This window comes from Melospiza georgiana, chromosome 8 (assembly GCF_028018845.1).
Source record: "Melospiza georgiana isolate bMelGeo1 chromosome 8, bMelGeo1.pri, whole genome shotgun sequence".
In the NCBI taxonomy this organism is placed as follows: domain Eukaryota; kingdom Metazoa; phylum Chordata; class Aves; order Passeriformes; family Passerellidae; genus Melospiza; species Melospiza georgiana.
The window spans coordinates 8,087,042-8,104,094 of record NC_080437.1 but is presented as its reverse complement, the minus strand read 5'-3'; the positions used below and the strand labels follow the sequence as shown (position 1 = coordinate 8,104,094).

At 40.0% G+C, this 17,053-nt stretch overlaps 1 protein-coding gene across 3 annotated transcripts in view; it reads left to right on the top strand.

Annotated features, from left to right (window-relative positions):
* Nucleotides 1-17,053, top strand: part of ARID5B (AT-rich interaction domain 5B) — a 114,297-nt gene that overhangs the window by 76,020 nt on the left and 21,224 nt on the right. For 2 of the 3 annotated variants that reach the window (XM_058029261.1, XM_058029260.1), the window contains 3 exons: nt 1,840-1,952; nt 8,115-8,319; nt 10,664-10,716. In XM_058029261.1, the coding sequence (XP_057885244.1) occupies nt 1,840-1,952; nt 8,115-8,319; nt 10,664-10,716 (371 nt within the window). The remainder of the gene's footprint in view (nt 1-1,839; nt 1,953-8,114; nt 8,320-10,663; nt 10,717-17,053) is intronic. The other variant, XM_058029262.1, reaches the window with a different exon arrangement.

The following is a 17,053-nucleotide window of genomic DNA, read 5'->3' as shown; positions in this document are numbered from 1 at the left end:
CATCCAGGTCGTGTGCCAGAAAACTCCCTGTAGGCTTCAGGAGGACATCAAAGCTGGAGCGGGGTTTATAAATAAGGCCGGGCGGCGTGGCCAGAGCTGGCAGCCGGCGCTGGAGCCCTCGGAGCTCATCCCACGCTCCCGCCGAGCCGCTCATCTCTGTCTGGATGAGTAATGGAGCGGCTGGGGGAGGGGATGTGTAAGCACCGAGCAAACACCCGGTGCTCGGTTTGTGTCACACTGACATCCACACCACGTCGGGACTCCAGCGGCGTGGTGTGCAGTCACATGCTGTAGCATTCATGAGTACTGATATAAATCAGGCAGATGTTTGTCGGCTGGAATGGGTAATCATTTCTTTCTCTCTTTGTTTGATTTTGCATGTTAGCCTCAGATGACAATTTCAGAATTGCTTTCTGCAGTATTTTTCAATAAGCAGAATGTGCTTCACTGGGGATAAATGGAGATATTTCTGTAGGGAGATATATGTATTTTTAGATAGATACAAATATGGACTTACTCCCATATGCACACGCATATATATATACTCATACACATATAGATTTATTTTTTTTACCTTACACCAGTGTTGGGGGAAGAAAAAGGATCTTTTTATTTTAAACCCAAAGGTTTTCTTTTTCTCTGAACAGACCAAATAAGAAAGTGCTACTCAAACTATAAAATCAAATTAGCACCCTTTATTGTGTTTGCAAACTAATTAAAATGTAAAATGTCCTGAAACCACTGGCTTACTGTGTAACAAATGAAAGATTAGAAACAATTAGAAGACACTCAAGAGGTTTGTGATGTTTAGATTTCTGACATTGTTCTAATCATCCCTTTAAGTAAGGAAAACAATGGTTACCTAAAAATTAAAGGTTTGAAGGAAATTATCTTCTTCGGTACAGTCATTAGTTAATGATTGTTTATCATTTTAAATGTTGCCATAGTAGTCCAAGGCTGATTTTTAAATCTGAAAGCAGAGGGGACATGTAATAATGAGCAAACATCTGCTTCATCTATTATTTCTATATATGATCATAATTTATGTTGTAATAGCACTATTGAAAGATGAGTGTGATATTTTTTATGATGATCCATATCCCATTCCTCGTGTGGCTCAGCACAGCTAGGATTTAGTCACTGTGTTATTTCAGAGGTGTTTTATCTTAAGAATTGGACAAAACTGAAAGTGATTCACATTAATTTGTATGTGTGGTATGTAACCCTTATGAAACAATCAATCACTTATTTCAGTACTTGTCAACTTCCAGAACTAGTTGTTAAGGGGTTTTTTTGATCCCTTTCAAGACTCAGGGGTAATTTTTTTATTTTTTTCTTAAACTTTTTTAGAAAAACTTTGACAAGACTGACAGGATATATAAACATTTCTTGGAGCTGTAAGGAATTTCAATATTTCAGAGCATTTCCAGTGCCAGATGTTTCCCAAAGTTGGAAATAGCAGTTAGTACTCTTGCTTGAAGATTAGAAGTAAAGGCAGCAGGGTCATTAAAATTGCCTGTTAATATTAAATTTTGTTCTTTTTTGTACCAGAGAAAAATATTTGTGCTTTTTCTCTGATTCCTTGGGAGACCAGTGTTTGACTTAATATTAATTAGTTATGTGAAAGTAGAATAGATTAGCCTGGGGGGATATTCTATAGAAATGTATAGTGTGTCAAGATGTAACCACAGAGGACGGGAATCTCATAATAAGCATTTACTGTAGACAGATGTGTACATTTCTGAGAGTGATTGTAGTGGAATTATTTACTATGCTTTTGGCTGTTAAGAATCCAGTGTGTATGACAATGTGCTCAAAGTGTTCTCCATTAATTTTCAGCGCCAAATCTTAAAGGCAGACCGCGCAAAAAGAAGCCATGCCCACAGAGAAGAGATTCATTAAATGGCATTAAGGATTCCAACAATAATTCTGAAAGCAAAGCTGTTGCCAAGGTAAATCACTTAATAATACTCTTTTCGGCACTCTCCTCTGTTTTAGGTACAACCCTGCCTTTGTTTCCCAGCATGTGGTTTCACATTTAGAGTGTAACTTATTTTCGTGAGGAGGTAAACTTAATTTTTTTCAATAGTTTTATTTTTCACTTTAAATCATGCCTGTGTTCAAAGTTACCAGCAATTATAATCACCTAACAACCTAATGCTATCAGCTTGTTGGTAACTGGTAGTGCTTAAGCTTTCTTGGCATCTAGTGTTAGTTTTCACATTCTGTGACACACAAACATAGTGTGTGACAGTATCTAGGAATTAAAAATAAACCTGGGAGCAGCTCACCCTGTTACAATGTACTTCTAAATATAAGTTTGAAGATAAACAGACTGTGAAACAAGAGCTGCCTCAGTAATGGTTTCTAAGAAGCAAACACAAAAGGCATTACCCTGATGTTAAGATCTCAACATTTTTTAATTGGAAAAAAAAATAAAAGATAAAGGCAGGAACTCAATATGAAAGCTTAAAAAAAAATCTGGACTGTTTCTTTAATACTTACTGCTGAGCTGCATGTTCCATGGTTTGCTGAATAGTGCATGCATTTACAGTGCTGCAGTGCTTAGCCCATACTGCAAGTAAAAATGGGATCACTGATTAGTGTTTATAGACTTAATCTCTAAGATATTTGTGGGTTTGTGTTCTTTCCTTAAAATATTTTAAAATGGAGTTTCTGTAGTATAAATTGCATCCTATTTTGTATGTTGTCTGAGTGGTTTTAGACAGGAATTTAGTTTTCTCTTAAAAAAAAGAGCAGCACAAATGGCTCCTTTCAAGATGATTTAATTAGAAACTCTAAGGTGCAAAGATGGAAAATTACTTAAAGCAATAGTTGATTTTTATCTGAGACAGAACTTTGTCGCTTATACTTTTAAGCTAAACAGCTAAAGAGATTTACATATATTCTTTAGCTGTTTAGCTTAAAAGTATAAGTGACTTTTTACACCAACTCCTCCCAAATCTGTTGTTTCAATAAATTAGATGGATGTGTATCTGAAAAACACTTGCATTGTTGTGACCATCTCTTTAGGAAATACAGTGGATCTACAGATCCATTTGCGTTGGTATTGTTGTACACAGTGAATGTCCTGGGAGATTAGGAGGTTAAAGAGGTCAAGTAGGAGTGTTCTGCTCTCAGTTTCTCACAGGAAGGCAAATTAAATTCCACCTCCTCCTCCTCCTCTCTAGGAGTTCAGTTAAAATTGTGCCTTCTGTTGATGACGATAAAGGAGGCTGAAGTTCATGATGAAACTCTGCCCTTAAGTCATTGTTTCTCTTCTTTTTGGGCCCTCTTGTGCTCAGCTGGAGTCTGTACTATCGTATTAGACAGCCATGGTAAGAGGTGATGGAGCCTGGTGTGTTGAGTTGCAGGGTCCTGCCAGATACTATAGAGTTTGTCTGAATGTTTTCTCTGTGAAAGAATACGCAAAATCCATTGTGTGAAAATGTCTCAATTTGCCTCAATTCCCCCTCCCCCCAAGCCATTTTTCATGTCAAAATATCCACAGTGCACTGTGGCATGGACCATATTGTCAAAGCACCCCAGATTGTAGCACAAGTAGCTCTGCCTCTTCAGCACCTGATATATAGGTATTAGGTAATTAAAAACAACAATAACACTTCATACCAAATTGTTTATCCTCTCTGTTTATCTTTGGGTTCACTACTAGTCAGATGGGAGGATATTTCAGATAAGAAGTAATTCCACCTATTTATCTAGTCATACTGTGCTCATCATTGTGCAGATATTAATAGCATTAATTATCTTGGCCAGCTTAATTTCATTATAAATAATAGACATGCTCATGATATAATGTCCTTGCACGTAGTCACACTGACTTCAGTGTGGCTCTTCACATCAATCTGTGTCTCAGGGCTGTGGATACACTTCCCTGAGAGGGGGACAGTGAATCAAACCCTCCACAGCAGATGTACTGCACTTTGTGCAGACCCTGCCTCTACCTTACTGGGGACAAAGGAAAAGGGTATTTGAAGAAGGGGAGAAATAGAGATCCACCTACCATCTTCTCATTGCTGGAAACTGTTAGGATGTGGTTATCTGCAGCTCCATGTTGGAGTTCACTATTGATTATCCTCTGTGAGTGCTCCATATCTGACTAATGCTGACAATGGGTCTGTGGAGAGCAGGATTGAACACTGCTCATGTAAATGGGATTAATCCACTTCAGTCAGATGCTGAAGCATTTAGTAGTCCTGGCCATATTCTTGTTGCAGATAAAATCCCTTCTGACCACAAGTTGTGCAGCTTGCATTGTCAGATCCTGTCACTCAGTGTCTGCAGCAGCCTCATTTCTCACTGGTGGGGCGATGGCTCTGATGGAGTTGCAGTGGCTGAATGGTTTGGGTTGGGAAATGGCAGAAAGGGCATTCCAAAGGCTGTGGTTTTGAGCCTGTCAAGACCAATGCAAGCTGCACAGTTGTCATGGCTTGCTGAATTTCATGTTCTCTACTGCCAGTGACTAGAAAGCTTAATTCTTAAAACCAACTTCTCATCAGGCATGTTTGTCTTGAGCTATCAGCAGATTGTTGTGAGGGTTTCACAGTTAACCTGACAAGGAAAAGTGGCTGGTTGGGTAGGAGCATTTCTGGGTCAATTCCAGTGTAGGTGACTTGTTAGAAATAGAGTGATGGGTCACAGGTAGTGTGGTCCTGGAGCTGCAGGTGCTGCCAGGGAAGGGTGACTCTTTTGTGTGCCACTTCTTGCTTTTGCTCTCTGTATCTCTTTGGTGGTCACTGCCTCCTGGGGAAGATGCCAGGGGAGTTCCCTCCACGGCTGGGAAAGGAATACAAGGCCATCTACTCCAGCAGGATCAGCTCTCCTGGAGAGGGATATATCAAGATCTTCCCTTGAAACACTCCTAGGACTCTGGAGGCTTTCATACTTGATGTGTCATCAGTACTGGACAGGCTTTTGGAACTTGGGGGCTCCAGCAGATGACCCTCATTGTACCAGCTTCATGCTCCCAGAGAATGTTCCCAATTCAAAGTGTGTTCTAATGCTTCTTAAAAATGGCTGATCTGACCATTTTGAGGAACTGAAGGGATTAACTTGTTAAACATGGAAATTGTCCCCAAATGGATCTATTAATTACAACTCCTAGTGCAATTGCTGAAGTAAACCTCTCACTTCATTTGTACGACAGGATCTGGGAAATGAGTTTAAAAGTTGCCAGGATATGCTTTTCCTGTGGCAACAGGTGGCCTGGCATGCTCTCAGACCTGGAGATTTATTCCGAGTGCCTCGACCATTATCTGATAGAAACTGTAAAGTGCAGATCTGCTGTGGTCTGTGTTGTGTGTGACCTCTGGCAGGAGAAGACAAACACACAGTTGTACCTGTGAGTGTTCACTGACCATTTGGTCATGGATCATCCACCTCTGATGGAACGCACAGCAGGAGATGGTCAGATGTTCCAGACCCCATCTCAGTGCACCTCCCTCTTATCCAGCTTAACCCAGCTGTGGCACTGGGTTTGTGTTTTGAAAGAGAAGGGCAGTTTGTGGTGCTTGGAGCAAATCTGGTATCATTCTCACTGATTTTGATATGTTTATGCTGGATTTACACTGGTGTTGCCCAGAATGGCATTTGGCCCTTTTTGTTCTCATTAATCATTGGTCATGGCATTCATCCATATTGCCTGTCAGATGGTGGGGAGGTTCCAGAAGTGAGGTTTGGACCTCAATTGCTGACCAGATGAATCATTGTAGCCTTCACCAAAGCTTTGTTGAGCCTAATTCTGATTGGAGTCAGCCCATTGCATTTTGACACCTCTGATTTCCACAGGGGCTTTGACCTTGCTTCTCTGTAGACACAGAGAGGAAGGTTGTGTGTACCACGGGTTTTTCCCACTCCTGGTAGCTTTCTTAACATTACTTTGCCTTTGTCTCCTTCAGGGTAGTATCCCTTGCCATTAGTTTGCTTGCACAGCTGTGAGCTTTGATTTCACTTAGAGTTCATGCCCAGGTTGTCTTTGTAAACATAGTTCTGAATTGTCTGCTTTGGAAAACAATCCAAGCAAGTGGGTGAGAAAACTGAAATATTGTTCCCAGGTCCAGTGAATTTGTTCCAAATTTGCAGCTCCAATTAAAAGTCCTAGAATTACTGAAGTCATGCATTCCTTTTTGAAGTGTTAACCCAGTCTTTGGTGAAGCACTGAAACGTATGACAGTGTAATCTAAACTTTGGAAGCTGCTAAATAATTTTTGTGAGATGCCAAAGTACAAAAAGTCAAGGAATTACAGTGCTGACCTGAAAAGTGGATGAGGAAATCCAAAGTTCATTTAATAGGAAAAAAACCAGTTCAGCTCCTCTGAGCTTTGGATGAAACCAATGATCTTCACAAAAGTTTAATCAACAAGCATATCTATTAATCTAAAACACAAAGGACGGTGTCTTGTGCTGTAGGAAGACAGCATCTCTTTGAACTGTGCAATTGGAGAGTATGAAGCAGTACACTGGACATACTTCAGCAGCAAGTGATCAAGAAAAACCCCACAGGAAGCCCATTTCCCAGTCCCTGCTGCATTGCCTGGGAGGAGTGAGCCTGTACCCTGCAGTAGGCAATATTGGAGGTTTTTCAGCAACATCAGTTGCCATGGAAAATTGTGACCACTTGTCCACTCTGCTTAGGAGCTACCATTGCTTTGTCCAGCATCTGTGGAAAACTCTGGAGCAGATCACCTGAACTCAGTACTCTCTGCAAAGTTAATACCTGGAGCAGTTTAAAGATTTTGCTTTCCCTGAGCCTGAAATGCCAGAGTATCTTTTATTAAGATAATATAAGCATATTGTGGTTGTGGTCTTTCCAGTGATATTTGTTTACAAGCACTTACATAATGCTCTTCATAGCAGTTGCTTCCAAATTGTCAACAATATCCAGAAAGCAGCTGATTTAGAAGTGACAGTTCTGAAGGAGGGTCCATGGGTTGCTTGAGCAAGAGCTCCTGCCTTCCTGCACAGCAGGATGCCCCACTCTCCTCTGGTATCCTCCTAAAATACCAAGTGATGGCTCATAGAGCCTCCCTGCTCCCTCTGGGAGCACAAAAGGACCTGTCTTGGATGGGCTGGAACTACTGGAATTACTGGAAGGCTCCTGACAGCACTCAGAAGCATTGATGGGACAGTGCAAATCCGAAATACATGTAACCATCTCCACTACCTTGTATCAGAGAACTTCCAGTATTTCATTGGAAATTTATTGATCCCATGGTCCCAATGTCTTGGTGATGTACAGCTTTTAAACATCAGGTTCTTAAGTGAACACTTGATTTGCAATTTGCTTCATTCAGTGAGAGGATTATCTTCAAGAGGGAGTGCAGAATTAAACCAGTCTCACTGGGTATTTTTCCTCATGTATGAATACTGAGGAGAGGTGAAGTGGTTCCAATTTATTGATTTCCTGACTGGCACACATCTGCTGGGCAGTCCAGTGGGACACCTGGAGCTCTGGGACTCACGGGCATTGGGGATGCCAGTGTCTACCAGGAAAGTGTCCAGCTACCAGCCTCTCCCCTCTGCTAAATGCTTAGGATGCTCAAATAGACTTGACTTGAGTCCATGCTACAGCAGAACCTCCACTCTGTGCTGAGGGCTCTGCCTGGATAAAGCTTGCCATGGTTTGCATCTATTTTGGTGGGCCAAAGGAGAGAAGAATGTGTCATTTCAGAGCTGGCTGCTGAGCATTCCTGGAAGGGGCTGAGCACCCTCAGCTCCAAGGGTTGTCTACAGGAGTTGACAATGCTCAGTGTCAATCCTGGAACAAGGGTTATTATTAGACTTGCTAATGGCAAGTGTATGTGAGAGATAGAAGCTGTGACATAGCAATGTATAGTCATAAAAATGCAGATCTGGAGAGCATTACCAGTGAGTTATAATGATTTAAAGATGTGGCTGTTTAAAAATGTTGTGACTAAGATTCAGAACAAGACATTTTAGCTCTATAAATAGCTTCCTTTGTTTCCCCTCAAATACAGTCGCATGGTTTGGCCTTCATTTTTTTAAACAATCCATTCTGCTAGGAGAGGGTATTTGTTCCTTAAGTGAAAATTAAAGATTACCCAGATCTGATATGACATCTTTTCTTTTCCCAGGTAAAATGTGAGGCTAAGTCAGCTTTGCCCAAACCCAAGAGTAACAACAGCAACTGTAAGAAAGGCTCAAGTGAGGATAAATCAAAGATTGCCATAGGTGAAGAATGCAGAGCTGATGAGCAGGCTTTCCTTGTGGCTCTTTATAAATATATGAAAGAAAGGAAAACACCAATTGAACGAATACCCTATTTAGGTTTTAAGCAGAGTAAGTATCCTTTTTCTCACTTTTTTGTTGACATTTTAGAATGGTTTGGCTTCTCTGGAGAAAGCAATTGCACACAAAGCCTATTTTAAAGCCTTATGGATGGGGAGGGACCATGTTTATCTCTACACATTTTCCAGTCCAGGCATTTCTCTGTCTTATGCCTAGATTTGCATCTCTTCCTTCTGGGGTAGTTGCTGCCGGATATTTATAGGTTTAAATCCGCTGATTATGACTAGAAATAGGCATGTTGAAAACTCTCTAGTTTTCTGTTTTGTAAATCTGCAGCGTCTGTAATGCCTTTCTTCTGAGTTAATAATATGACGTATCTTTATTGTGCCCAGATGTTCTTTATGAAAGGACAAATATTAAAGGAAGACATTTAAAGGTGGTCAAGGAAGGCACAAAAGGGATCATATTTTTAAGCCCCAAAATGTGTTTCTAGTTAATAAATTACTGACTTTGGAGAATAAAACCAGACTGTATCTGTTTAATACAGAATACAGTCTTGAGAATTGCTTTGGCATGTACAGTTTGTAGTGCCACAATCTGTAAATTAATTGTATGTGGAGAAGATACAGTTGAAACTGAATTTTGCATAAATATTGCAGCACAATGTAGATCTTTCACAGTTTCCAACAAAAGCTGTAAATGGGGGAATTTCTCCTCCTTATCTATAGATTGAATGATGCTTTATTTCCTTAAAGGGAAAACGCCATGGATTGAAATATTATTTACTCTAATTTATCTCCTAGATTAAAACCATGTGTTATTTTGATGAAGAATGTCAAACCTGTATGTTTTACATAACAATTTACATACCTAATAGCAATTGGCACTGATTGCAACAGGCCTCCAGCAGCCATTATAAACTTATATAACTCAGAATGATTACAGTGTTTGTCTGAAAACTGGCTGCTTGAAATGGGAGTAAAATTAATGTACTATGAACAGCTTCGTTGCATTATGCATTGATTCAGATTAAATCAAGGCCTAAGCAAAGCTCTTGATAGCTTTGAAGCTGTACAAGGTTCAATGAGGCTTTCAGAACATTTTGTGTTGAAGAAATTTTTTATTTCTCCCCCACCCCCCCATATTATTCTGCATTCCATCAAACATGGAGATAGGGTGGGCTCAAAAGACAAGCTAAAGTATTATTTCTAAAGTTGCCCACTGGGGGTAGGGCCTGCTGCTAACATTTAGCTGAAATACATTGAAACTTGCCTGACATTCATTATGAGGAGGGGCCTGATCCGGCAAGTACTTAAATACCAAAAGTATGCCAAGAAGAGCAGAAATGTTTGCAGGATGGGGCTCTGTATTTGTCCAGCAAGGCTTGTGCAAACATTGCCAATATAAATAGGTTGTTGGGAAGAGGCAGAACGTACAGTACAGCAGAGCATCCCCCCATGGAGAAGGAGATCCCATTCTCCGTGGTCTGCAGCGTTACTGCTGACCTCAAGTATTTGTAGTGTGTCTGTGGGGAATCACTGTTGGTGGAATTGTGCACACACCTTTCATAGGACTGACATGGATTTTTCTTCTAACAATTAAATTAGCTAAAATAAAAATTTAAATTAAAATTAAATTAAATAAAATAGACACCAGCAAGCAGTGACCCCATGGGACGGGGGGCCAGGATGAAAAGCACGTGAGAGGAGAGTAGTTCTGCAGGAAATAACAACTCTCTCCCAAGACATCTTTTGAATTGAGTTGCCTCTGTGCCCTGACCCCACAGGCACAGGCAAGGCACAACCAGCCACAGCACAATTATTCCAGTAATGCTCATTCGGGCTCCATCTGGGTTCATTCACGCAGGCCCGCTAGAACGCAGCTTATTGTTCATTGATTATGGAGCCCATTATCTGAGCTGCAGTAAATATTGGATATTGTCTAATCAATAGGCCTGCTCTGTGAGCCAGTGTGTGGGGCTTGCTTGCTTGCTAATGAAACCGGTATTAAACAAATAATTAAAAGTAACATTCTTCCCAGTGAGTAATTTTTATTATCAAAGTTATGGAAACATGCTATGGTCATTATACCGTGTTTCTTATCAGCAAAGTCAAATGAGCCCATTACCTTTTTCTCAGTGTATTTTTCCAGTCCTGTTAAGGAATTTCTAAGTGTGTTCTCTTATATGTAATTAAAAATATATATAGTATGGGCTAATATTTACTCTTCAGATTATGTAAATACCTCTTTGGAAAATGTTTCGCAGGAGCTTTTTCAGGGACTGTGAGCTTTTTTTTCTCTATTTTTCTTTTTTTTAAAACTGTTTAATTTACATTTCTTTGAAATATGTTGGCTAATGCAATGCTTATCTAAATACTTATTGTCCCTCTAACAGTTAACCTTTGGACTATGTTTCAAGCTGCTCAAAAACTGGGAGGATATGAAACAGTAAGTGTTTAAGTAACTTAAATGAAATAATTGTGCAATCTAACTTTTCCCTGTTAGAAAAAAAAATGTGAAAGCAAACAATCATTTGCTGCATTTTAGACTAGCTGTACTCATTGTGGGTTTATTGGGCCATTTTTGGAAATGGTCCCAATTAGTTCCAGATCTGGCAAAATTGTAAACTTGTCGTAAAAACTCCAAGTGGAAAACATATGTAACTCTTCTCTGTCAAGGAAATTAGTTAGGTCTGTAATTTTTTCCCATGTTGAGAAAGGGCTATTATTGTACAACAAGCCAAGATTGCATAAAAGAAATTTCACTTGGCAACATCCCTGACATCTGTTCATGTCTAATATGGGAAATGTATTAAAGGCTTTCAAAAGTAATCAGCATTGTCCATTAAGGAATAGTATGCTGCAGAATCTTCTCTTATTCCAAGTGTAAAAGATCTTTATTAGACAAGGGTCAGTATCACATAAACAGGAAGTTATCAAAGTAATTCAGAAAAGTCTCTGACACTTTTTATCAGCTAACCATATCTGACGAGAGCAGTTTATTTTTAGCTCACAGGAAAATTTGATGGCCACGGATCTTACAGCATGTATTTTGAACCAATAAAATATTAGAGCAACAAACTCAGATTAAAATCTTGAAATGAGAAGAAAGAGCCGCATTAATATGGCACATCGAGATGACATCTGTAATAAAAAAACAATTGACATAGGAAGATGTCGTCACTGGAAATATTTTCTTCGCACACAATGATCAGATTAAGTTGTTCAGTTCCTGCCACAGTTAGATGAAAGAAATTATTTTTGCTTTGTTTATGAAGTAATCTGGGACATATCTGTTCTGCAGAGAAATGACAAGAAGAAATGCACTATCAAGAAACTGAAAGTCATTTGAACCAAAATGCAGAACTCACTGTTTTCCTTCCTTGCAATAAAGCACATTGCTCTGTACATCAGCAGCCTGGGCTGGTTAGCATGGGTGTGCCTGGGATTTTGTAAAACGTGAAATCTAACATTCTTTAAAAAAATATGTGCTTGATTTGGCTTTTACTGTTGCTCTATCTTTCATTAATCAGCACATACCATGCTTATGTACAGGGGTGTGTGTAGGCATGCTCATGGGTATGTATGAATGAATAGCTACCATAGATAGATCGTTACAGCAATTATGAGCAGTAATTGCTCCAGTTGTAAAGTGCAACGAAAATGAGGGCTGAAATCTTGAACTTGATCCAGAGCACCAGGGAAGGCCAGGAGGGAGATTGAAGGGAGAGTGACATGTTCAAGAGTGCTCAGGGAGGCAAGCAATTTTGACAGCAATGTTTCAGGTTTGCTTGAGGGGACTGAGTACAGAAGCAGGGAAGCCAAAGTGGTGGCTTGGTGGAGAGGCCTGAGTTTTAGTGCCAGAGGGAGAGGGATGGATTTAGACGAGCTGGGGCAGGTGAGCCTCTATACCTGAGGGAGAGCAAGAACAGGATTGTGAATTTGTGACCACAAGGCCACAGAGCCAGATTTGAGAAAGGTGACAGGATCAGAGAGGAAGGATCACATACATGAGGATGTCAGCCAGAGTAGCTTCAGTCCACACTTCTCTCAAAGCTCCTGTCCTTTTCTCAGTGACAGATCTTCTCTGTTGTTTAGGGGCATTTGTCACCTTGAATGAAACTGTACCAGCAGTGCTTATTCTTCATAGAGAGTAAACTAAGCAATTGCTCCCTGTTCAGTAAATGGCAAGGCAAGCACAGCTCACACCCTCTGACATTGCCATGAGCCCAGCTTTCTTTGGAGAGTGACTGTGTCTAAAACGATGGGCCTGTCCTGTTTCTATGATGTGAGTGGCATCTGTGCTCTTTGCAGGCAAGCCGAAGTTGGGAGGACTGTTGTGATGCAATTGAAGTTGTATATGGAGCATGAGGTTTCCTGACCTCATTCTCTTCTGTTAACAGTCTCATCCTCGATATGGATCTGCCTTTGATTTAAATTCCCTGAGTATCATATTGATAGCTGTTGCAATACTTTGACCTGTGCACACTCTGGGATTTATTATTTTATGGGCAGTTGATATGCATTGAGTTTGCCAACTGCATTAGTTTGTATATAGTTTATAATGGCAAACCCTGCTGAGAAGCTTTTGTGTTTTATTTGTTTCATTTTTCACAAGTCACTGGATGGTAGGGGTGACATGGACCTCAGTTATCAGTTCTAGGATCTTAGGCAGGTCTACTTAGATGCAGAAATTTCAAGTGATTGCTTTAGTTCAATGTTGAGCAGAATCCAGCACTCTCATACACAGTGCCACCATCTATTGATGAGGAGAAGTTGTGGAGTGCAATGGCTTTGTCAAACCTGCCCTGTTTAATATGCATTTATCTCTATGGCCCCTTCCATCTGACTTGAGCAAACCATTACAAGGGCTTCATCATGTTTAATTGGTTTTAAAATTTCACAGGTTTCTGGTTTGAGCATTGAGATAGAAATAGGTATTTTCTCTTGGAAGTATTGTGAAGAAAATTATATTTATAAGTAGATATTTGACTTCAACATGTGACAGCCATTTTATGAGCAGGAAATAGATAAAAGATTGCTTAAAATGACATGTGGAAACTTAAAGTAGTCAGATGACAGTTTTTTAAGCAGCGTAGAAACCTTCCCAGTTAAAGCAGTTGCAAACTTTACATCCTTTTATTTGGCAGAACAGTTATAGTCTACCCATTTTTAATTTTATCCACTGCCTTGTTCACTTTGTTCATATATACGTGTTTTGATGCAGTCTAAAAAACATTATTGAGAAACAAGCATGGATCATTTGTGGTGTTTTTCGGCTTCTGCACAGATTCACAGAAGATTTTTGTGATATTTTTGAGTCCTGTCCTGTCAGTTAAGGATCTAAAAGTGACTGAGAACAGGCAGGAATTGGATTTGAGATGCAGAGAACTTTCTTAGCCATCTGACTTTCCCCCTGGGGGAATGGATCCAGGGAGGCTTGACAGAGAGCATTACCTTTGTATATGGGATATACCTACAGGATATCTAATAGTGTCAAGTCATGATCGTGTGTCATATTTAAGTGCTCTCCATTTCAAATCCTTAAGAGTGTCATTTCTCCTCCATTTTATTACTAATTCTTAGTTAGTTGTCATCTATAACTGTGTAATACCACACTCCCTTGTAGTTGTTGTTGAACAAGGCTTAATAAAAACAGCAATCCATACAAACTGGTTTAAGACTTTAACAGATGAAGCTGTCTCTTTGTAGTTGGTGGAATCATATTTCTCCTAAACAAAGATATGTGAGATGAGCATCTTTGTTACTAATAATAGGAGAGTGCATTGGAAAGCACTCTCTATAGCAGACCTTCACAGTATGAATGATTTAAAATGTCCCCAAATCACTGGATGAAATATGAGACAATGCCATGTTGTAGGGGGCTCAGCTGCAGTGGCATTTAACAGACATTGCCTGGAATTTTCTCAGTCACCCTAAGTCAAGTGAGTAAAAGGTGCAGAAGTTCATAGATGGGAAACTTCCAGGACTTTCCTAAAGAGTTGTCCTTGGCAAATTATGAAGTAGCATTTTTTCCTTTTGAGCCAACATAAAAGAAGTGCCTTGGCATGTTTGCAGAAGGCTGTGCTGCTGAATGGACTCTACCTGGAGATGTCTTAGAAAGATAAAGGATAAAAAGAAAATTAGGTGGAGCTTAACCTTCAGTATGTAGCAGCCAAAGGTCAGTGGGATCCCATTTAGCTGCTGCCTCCTGGAAGCAACAATGAAGTGCTTTAATTTTTAAAAATTAGTGATTGACGCATACATCAGTCCTGTGTCTGGGCAGGCCCGATGAAACTGGCGTATCAGTGGAATGCAAAGCTAACTGGGTTTGTTTCATACAGAACTAATTCCCAGAGCTCTGAAGAGAGCTGTGAACATCATGTACCATGACCAGAAAATCCCCCGTTATGTTTGCAGCAGGAAATAAGCAAGAAGCCTTTCACAAGGAAGGGAGCTGGGAGGTAGGATTGCAGTGCAGAAGACCTTAAGATTTCTCAAAGCAGAAGACACCATTAAAAGCATGTTTGTAAACAGCCTTCTGCTTTAATAGATAAGATCATTGCCTTTATATGTGGTTGTTTTTGGGGTTTTTTTTTACTACCACTCACTGCATAATACTGTACTTATAAGGAACCAGATCAGATCTGCTCTTACATCCCTAGACGGGCCAGTCTCTTTGCTTAACTCGGATTTCTCTTGGTGGGAGAAGATTTCACAGAGGTTTTCAAAGGTGCTGGCAAGAACTTGTATGAGAAAGGCCCTCAGTTTGCACATGGTCAGTAGGAACATCCAGCTTGAGCAGTCCTGCATGACAAGAGTTCACTTTCCTCAGTGAAGCATTTTGTTCAGATTGTTTAAGGATGTAATTAATCAGTTCCTTTAGTCCTTTGAAGTTTATTAAGCATAAAAAATAAACTTTCCAGAGCAGGGCAAAACTCAACCCCAGGCTTTGTTAGAATAACAATTGTTTCAGGGAATGTCAAATTTAAACTCCCTCTGTGGGAGGGCACAACTCAGTTAATTGCCAAGGAGCTCTGGTCCATTGCAGATGTAGAATTGGATAGAACTGGGCAAATGTTTGTGAAAATACTATTATTCTAAGTAGCTTAGAAGAAAGAGACACAAAAAATGATCCATGGACTTCAAAGGGATTCACTTTTCCCCCTAGTTATGTTTACTAGTGTTCCAGCTTGAGTATCAGCTCTTGAGTCAGCTCATGATAAATGAGACTAAGGCTCTGAAGCTCTCCTTTTGAAAATGGAAACTGTGCTTCTCAGTCACATCAAGATGATTATAAGGGGGACTTACAGTAGTCCTCCTGCTAACTAATCCTTGGTTTCATTTTAAGTTTCTGCTCAGCATCACTGTTTTTAGCCAAAGTTTCAGGTCCTGGACAGCCTTGCAAGCCCAGTGAGGTTGTGCTTGTCAGAGGGCCAGAGCACAGACCCCAGAGCAGCTTTGTGCACCTTCCTTCCCCCATCTGTGATCCTGTCAGAGGTTTGCTTGCAGGAGTCCTCAAGGGATCTGTGAATTTTTGGGAGCTCCAAGAAGGCAAGGGCTGGCTGGCCACACCTCTCTCCTGTCTGTCCTGAGGAATGGTGGAGTGTGAGAGGCAGGACCAGAGGTAGCTTCCCATCCAGGCATTCCTCCACAGCAGGATACCTGGTCCAACTCTCATTTGACTTTTTGGGTGGCATAAGGAGCATCCATTCATATTCTCAGGATGTGATGTTCTTTATGGCTCAATAGGACTCTGGTTTTTCAAGCACTTTAGTAGTAATAATAATAAGGGTTGGTAGCCTGGGGAAGGGACAGAACTGAAACAAAACAGACTTAGTATGAACCTTATAATCAGATAAGTGTTTGATTTGTATTGAAACAACTTACTTGTGTGGAATTTATCCTTGAATTGCTTGAATCCTTGTGCTGGTAGTCTTTGGGTTTATTATGAAAGACAGGAAATAAAATTAGTGAATGAAGTCAGTTCATTTAGCTTTATGTAAGGTTCAAGATGAAACACCTTTTTTTTTTTTTTTTTCTCCCCAAAGTATCTATAGGTGTAAACTGTGCTTAAGTGCTAATAGTGAATTAAAGCTACTGCTGTTTTTTGGAGAACTCTGCAAACATTAAATTTGAAGAAATTGTAACGTTATCAAGTGATAAGACTCCAACCATGCTTTTGGCTTTAGTGAATAATTTCTGCAAAGGAAGGATTTTCCCTTTCTATTGAGCGAAACAGAAATATCTCTTACCCTGTAATATTTAATGATGCTAGCTATCTCTTCTTGTTTAGATTAAAATTACAGGCCTCAGATTGCAAGTTGTAATATTTGTTCTCTTCTGATTGCTGCTTTTAGCTCCTCAGTAAATGCCATTGACTGCTCTGTGGGTAACTCCAAAGAAGCCTCCAGGGCTGAATATATTAAAATCCATGGCATTCCACAGCAAATGACAAAATTCTCCCCAAATTGCCCCCACCAGTTTTCTACTGGCTTTCTTTATGAGCTGCAGGCAAACAAGGGTGATCTGTTGTGCTTGTCCTATTCCTGTTTCTCTTCCTGTTTTAAATATAGCAGAATATATAAAATAATGAAGTGGTATTCAGAAACAATCCTTTTGCCAGGTCTTCCATCTGTTATTCTGTGTAATCCTAATTTCTGTACGAAAAAAAACCCAGAACCATGGTATGCAATTCAATATGTTACAAGATGTTTATTTTCATCAGCACGGTCCAATAAAGTACACAGCTCAAATATTAACATTGGAGTACGTTAAGATTTCAG